The sequence below is a fragment of the Gossypium hirsutum genome, chromosome A12, assembly GCF_007990345.1.
Source record: "Gossypium hirsutum isolate 1008001.06 chromosome A12, Gossypium_hirsutum_v2.1, whole genome shotgun sequence".
NCBI classification, from domain to species: Eukaryota; Viridiplantae; Streptophyta; class Magnoliopsida; order Malvales; family Malvaceae; genus Gossypium; species Gossypium hirsutum.
In genome coordinates, this window is record NC_053435.1 from 88,337,119 (window position 1) to 88,343,896 (window position 6,778).

The window sequence follows — 6,778 nt, forward strand, 5'->3', positions numbered from 1 at the left end:
TCTCAACCACATATGTCACAACTTGGTCAAATCCAATTTGGAACAAAAGTTGAGGACAGTTGATTGGTGAGAGGTATTAATGATAAAAAATGACTATTTGGTTGTGTAAAAGGATTAGAGTTGTAGGGAACCAGGAAGTAGTTAAGATTATAAGATAGATGAAATATACGATTAGATGGAGGGTTATCTGAAAGTACGTAATTAAAGGTGGGGTTACAAGGGGAAAGATTTGTGCATAGATTGGCTTGTGGTTTTAAGTAAAAGTTGTGTACAATAGTGGAGTTGTAGGTACACATATTTTCACGTGTGTGTGAGCTAGGCATACAAGTAATGGAGCATTATACCTGTAAGATACCCCTGTAAAATTAAGATCAAACTTGAAGAAGCATATGTCCACTAAATGTCCTAGCTTTCCACATAATTAACATTGTGGGCGGGAACTTTGATGCTTGCAATAACCTCTTCCACTCCTGAAACTCTTACTATATGACGCAACATGTCTATAGGATGGAGTATATGCAACTAGGGGTGAACATTCGATTAAATCAAGTCAAATCGAATCGAGCGAAAAAAATTTGAGTTAAACGAGTTGACAAGTCCTATTTTATCAACCTAACTAGATTGAAATTTTTTTCGAATCGAGTCGAGTGAAATGAAATTCAAGTCGAGTCGTATCGAATCGAATCAAGTAAAATTGTTCGAGTTAAATAAAAAAATTAAACATATCAAATTAAAATCTTGTTACAGTATAACTAATTCTTGAAAACTTTTTCAAAGCAAAATAATAAAAAAATAAGATACTTTAGTATAACAAACTTGAATCATTTAAGTTATGTAGTTTTAAAAATTATTATTTTAGAAAAAATTAAATTTCTTTATATATTTTTAGATTTTTTTAAATTTTTTTATAATTTTTTAAAAAATGAAATTTGAATTTTTTATAAATATTTTGAATTTTTGAAAATTATTTTTTTGTAATTTTTGGTAAGAGAGAAATTAATTTGTTCATTTTCAAAATTAATAAGGATCAAATGGGTATTTATATCAATCTGTTATTCAAATTATTTGAATTATTCGAATTGTGAAATTCAACTCAACTCAACTCAAACTCAAACTCGAAACTCGAATTACTTATTCGAGTTGACTCGAATAACTCAATTCAATTAAATCGAAATTCTATTTTTATTTTGATTTTCTCGAATTCAATCGAGTTTCGCTCACCCTAGACAGTGGCTCACCAACCAACATTTTCCTAGCCTAACTTTGATGAACTGTCATATAAGCTTAGAAATTAGCTTAAGAAACAAGACTTTCCTTTATTGTCTCACCATCAAATAGTATAGTAGAAACCCCTTGAAGGTAATTACAATAATTTTATGGTCATACTCGAGTGGCACCCCATTTAAGGTTGTAATATGCTCACGCTCTTAAATCAACTCTCCACATCTTGCCAAGCTATCACAAATTATAGACTTGATATTTAAAAGAAATTCACACATAGTCAACTCTCCTTCCTTCTATACATGGAATTGTTTTCTAAAAGTCATCAACTTAAAAGTAGTCTTGTTGTTCTAAAGCCTCACTAAAGTTTCCCAAATCGTACAAGCAAAGTCATGGCCAAATAGATAAAACAAAACACCTGCACTCACAATAAACAGTTGTGAAGGAGTGAGCTTGTTGTTCAAATTCCTCTGAAGCAAGGTTAATAGTTTGCTTTCCTTCTACATCAATCACAAATCTCCAATGAGGAACTATTGAACCATTAACAAATTTCTACAACCTATTTCTTTAAGGTCAGCAAAATTTGTTGTTGCCATAACGAGAAATTAGAATTATCAAGCATCAAATTGATTTTCTTTGTGGTAAACTTAGTACTTGAAGATTGCACATTTGCAGTAGTATCTAAACTATCTGGTTCACTTTTCTCGGTCATTATCACAATAGCTACAATAGTAATACACACAATCCAACAACACAAAATATTGTAACAGCAATTAAGGAAGCCAAAGAATCATGAAATACTTACATTACTGAAACAACAATCGAACCAGATGATCAGAAAGTAGAAAATAATATGCAAAAAGAGTAAAAGGAAATGTGTGAACATTTGATCAATGATCTTAACTTGTTTTCATTACCACTAACTATCAACTTACAATCAATTAACTGCAACTCAGTTAATATACTAACAAACAGTTAGGCTGACGTGTACAATCAACTAACCAACTTTGATTGGTTTACTTTCTCTGATGATGATTAGCTTAAGACTTAAGCTCTTATGTATTGAAATTGTCATGTTTTTTTTTTCTTTTTTTTAATTGTAAAAGCTTTACATATGAATGTTTGCTTTTGTGTCGTTATGACACTTTCTTATAAAGTTGCAATTACATATAGTAGGAACACCAAAATGAAACTGTAGAGAATTTCTTTGAGGTTGTACCAAAATGAAACTGTACAGAATTTCTTTAAGGTTGTAGTTAGAAACAGAGTTGAAGTGTTATGATGAGTTGATTTAATGTGAAAGAATGTAAGGTAATAATTAACATCATTTTTATATAATTTAAACTCTTTAACATTAAGAAAGAACTCTAGTTTTTGGTTTGCTCTCCACCTTTGTTATCTTTTTACAGAAGTTGCACTAGCAAGAGGAGATTAGAAGACTGTCTGACACGGTATTCAACAGTTAATTAATGATGGCAAACCCCTAACTGATAACAGTTCTCTAGGACTCATTAACCCTGCACAATACACTTATTAGTAAAAGACTCTTCAAGATGCTGTACGGTGGGTGGTTTCTCAGAGCAACCAGCTGATGTTAACATCTGATGCTCCGCCATGGAATCCGCCGCTGGAAACATAGGGAGCTCCACCAGCTTTTCTGCCCTCCTACTCCCCCTCTCCTCAATGGCGCTTAAAAATACTTGAAGAGCATCTCTCATCCAATCATACCGGCAAAATTTATATGCTTCTTCTGGGGAGAGCTGTAAAACACATGAAACAGTTTCAGTCGATGTCATCAAATTGACAGAAGCAAAATTAAGCTCAAGTGGTGAAAAATCGAAAGGACACACAAATTCGTGGTTAAAAAAAATGTTAAACCTTAGGTTTTTTATTACTGACCCATTTCCTCTTGTAACTTGTCTGTTCTGCCCAAGAGTCAAGTTCTTCAGTCACCTCCAAGGCAAACATATAACCTCTACAACCACCTTCCATGTTGCAGCAGTTTTGTCTACTCTTGCTTCTAAACTCCCAGACTCCCAGTGGATCCTCCTGGATAACGTAAAAATGACACCATTGTTACACATGAAAACGCAGCTTTATGTAAGAAATGCCGGTCCATGTAGCAATAGAGTTTGTGCAGTGAAGTACGATGAGTAATACAGACATGTAAGCGACGGAATTTAAACCTCGTCCAAATTTCTGCTTCATCAAATGAGAATGTGTTTATAAGATTAAAGGATCAAAGCAACCCAATGTTCGCTTAGAAATATGGAAAGCAGGAACTACAGCTGGTGAGACATGTTTATTTGAAAAGGGAAGTTTCCATAAAGATACGTATTAGCATGAGTGGCGCATACACATGCAACAGCCCATTCTCATCGATCTTGCAAAAGATGAAAAACATCTGCAGCTTCAACATAACAATTTTGACAGCAACAATCCACCATTGTGTACTTGCCTCAAGTCCCCCTTTTTTTCTTTTCTTTCATTTTTTGGCGTGACCATAATCAATGATTTCATCATGCCGTAGGGCATATAAACCTGTTAAGTAAAACTTTCGTATATATAAATGCTTCCATCCATTCATAAGTACATCCTGATTTTCATCAATTGCCAATATTGATCCACTATAATTGAAACGAGTCAAATGCTTTTGAAGAACTCATCTCAGAATAATGTATCAACCAAATCCGAGACCAGCTAGCACTGCTCAAAGATATTTAGCTTCATGAATCAAGGAAACAGATAAGGTACTGAGCACACTAGAACAAATTAAATTCCTTTTTTGTGGCCCGAGTATTTCCTCATTTCATACTAGGTATTTAAGCCAATAGCTAATGACAATTTAGAAAAGACTGTTCATGACTGTCAACAACATGAACTATGCACGTGAATTTAATAACTCTGATAATTAAAAGGAGAGTAAGTCAGATAACTCTGGTATCCAGAATCTGTAAGAAGAGATAGTGATGCCCATGCCAAGAAGGGATATCCAAACCTACATCAAGTATTCCTTTCACTCCGGCTTCCTCCAGGGCCTCCCGACATGCTGCTTCATGAACCGTCTCATCATTTTCCCATCCACCCTAACAATGACACTAGGTTTTTATCACAATTTCATACATTATACAGTTTACGTATAAATACATCAGACTAAACAGTTTGGCATATAATGAGGAAATGGAGTAGGAAGATAAGTATCTACCTTAGGGAACACAAGATCATCACGGTTTGGTGTGGAAATCATAAGAACATTTATCCTGCTCGTCACACTGCTGTTTCTATCCTCGACATCCTTCTGCAGTCTGTATGGAATGCATCTAAGTTTTTGCACCATAAACACCAAATATGAGTTAAGAAGGCCGCACAGAAACAAAACAAGTTTTGCAGTCATTTACATTTTACTCCACTTGTAAAGATTCCGGTAAGTTGATCTCATCATGATACTTTGCACTACCACTAACTTATTAATTAATAACTAAGCGTGAGTGAAATGGAAAAGTAAGCAGCTCACTTGAAAAAGAAATTATCAAGTGATCAACGCCTCTAATTTATGCCAAGAAAACTATCTTCTATGTGTCCATTAGTCATATGTTATAAGCACATAATAGATGTAGAGTAATATAGTAGAAAGAGGCAAAGTAATTTCAGCATTTAAATAGATTCATGTGCTTGTTAACCCTATAAATCTTAAGTTTTGTCACCCATACTACTCCCTCAAAAACAAAATTTATGCCTTAATCTTATCATTTTTGTTTAAAAACATGACCACTTCTAGATGTACCCTTCTTGTCTTTTCTTTTTTTAGTATTTTAACTTTTTCGTCCTTAGAGAAAAAATGGATGTGGCGCAATTAAATATAATGACAATAACAGGGGAACACAAAAAGTCAAGGCAATGGCCCATCTCTGTTTTATTGTTTATCAGTGTGTATTGAGTCTATTGTCATAAAAAGTAAAATCACTATCAACAATTTGGCACTTCTTGTTGTTATTTTACTCTCTTCTGTTTCAAATAGAGCGGCAGTAAGTAAGGCAGTAAGATAAGGATGGATGCTAAATAACCACTCATTTTTTAACACCTCTAAGGAAAAAAATAGGCACCCTATTCATCTAAAACGATGTGCGCTACATTAAATATCACGACTACCAAAAAGATAACCACAATCATATTATTTGAGCGTTAGCCAAACTGACATAAGAATTTTCATGAGGCAGCAACAAGGAAGAAGGTCAAAATTAGAAAGCAGTGAATCAATTTGAGATATACCCAGCAACAAGTCTGAGATGATCCTGGTACCGTTGTCTGTGTCTCCCCTTTCGTGCTGGTAAAAACGACATGATCTACTATCTGCAGTACCCCAAAAACGTTAAGAAGAAAGATAACTAAGTTAAACAAACGAGTAGAAAATGCATGAGAAAAGCGATTTACATGGATTGGTGCTAGGGTGATGAAGAGCTGCATTCAGAAGAGAAAAGCAGAAAAATCCTGACCCTTTTAAGTGAAAGCAACAAGGTTGGTTTTGGGTTGGAGAAGAAAGCAGAGAGAAAGCATATAAAGAAGGAGCGAAATAGTTGTCATGCTCCGAGACTTTAATAGGAAAGATGAGGAAGCAAGCAAGTCAATATCGGCAACAATGGTGTTTTTATAAATCAACAGGAAAGAGAGAGAGAGAGAGAGAGAGAGCTGTGACCAAATCAACAACGTAACAACCGGCCTCAAAAGTAACCCGGCGTAGTAATATTAAAAATTCTTGGTACTTCGGCTGTATTCAAAACTGTGACTTTTCCGGGATGAATAGGATAGAACCATGAAGCTTCTTCATGAACTTCACCTTTCGCCAAAAGAACAAACAAAAAGATAAAAGGAAAGAAAAAGTTGTTGGTTTGAGATTTTTCTGCAATGTTTTCCAACTTGCTTCTTCTTTCATACTCTGTTGGTTTATATAATAATGGTGAGCTGATAAGGCCTTTTCGGCCGTGTATTTTAGTACGAACACGTCATCCAAGGTCCCGTCTGACTCATCCCAGGACCTAAGCAATCCTCATATGCACTGCTTGGTTTGTGACTAACATTTTTTTCCCTTCCTGCTTTGATATTGTATTATTAAAAGCTTATCTGGTAAATGTGAAACTTCAGAATACTTACGTCAAATTGATTGGAGAATAATAGGCAAATGAAGAAAGGCCAAAGGAAACAACGAAAAGCTTGCCATCAACAAGCGTCTTCAAAACTTGTCCTTTTATAATATCACCAAAAACAGTAGTTAGCCGATTTTTGTCTTATAATTTATATATGCATTTAGAATTTTGAATTAAATGTTGATGAGATCATTTGCTTAATAGTAACAAAGTTTTACCAACCACTTAAGTCTAATCGGAAGAAAAGATGATATGAAATTATGATTTTAAATCATCTTTATCCCTTTTTAATAGGAGAATAATAAATTAAATTTTTTCTTCTCATGTTCAACACTTTTAGTTATGATTTCTCATTCTCTTATTAATAAGGAATAGAGATGGCGTAAAATCATATTTTCATACAATCTCTTCTCGTC

The 6,778-nt window shown here is 34.2% G+C and overlaps 1 protein-coding gene across 4 annotated transcripts; it reads right to left on the reverse strand.

Annotated features, from left to right (window-relative positions):
* Positions 1 to 2,528: 2,528 nt before the first annotated feature.
* On the reverse strand, positions 2,529 to 6,432 carry LOC107941350 (nudix hydrolase 13, mitochondrial). Of its 4 annotated transcripts, none has more exons than XM_016874912.2 (6): positions 5,653 to 6,432; positions 5,491 to 5,571; positions 4,427 to 4,541; positions 4,224 to 4,307; positions 3,121 to 3,270; positions 2,529 to 2,981 (listed from the first exon to the last, which is right to left on the reverse strand). In XM_016874912.2, the coding sequence occupies exons 2-6, from the start codon at positions 5,559 to 5,561 to the stop codon at positions 2,733 to 2,735; spliced, it is 669 nt and encodes a 222-aa protein (XP_016730401.1). In that variant the 5' UTR covers positions 5,562 to 5,571; positions 5,653 to 6,432; the 3' UTR covers positions 2,529 to 2,732. The 4 variants fall into 4 exon arrangements, with proteins under 4 accessions (XP_016730401.1, XP_016730399.1, XP_040938934.1 ...); XM_016874910.2 differs by having other exon boundaries at positions 3,100 to 3,270; XM_041083000.1 differs by having other exon boundaries at positions 4,427 to 4,526; positions 5,653 to 6,286.
* Positions 6,433 to 6,778: the final 346 nt, after the last annotated feature.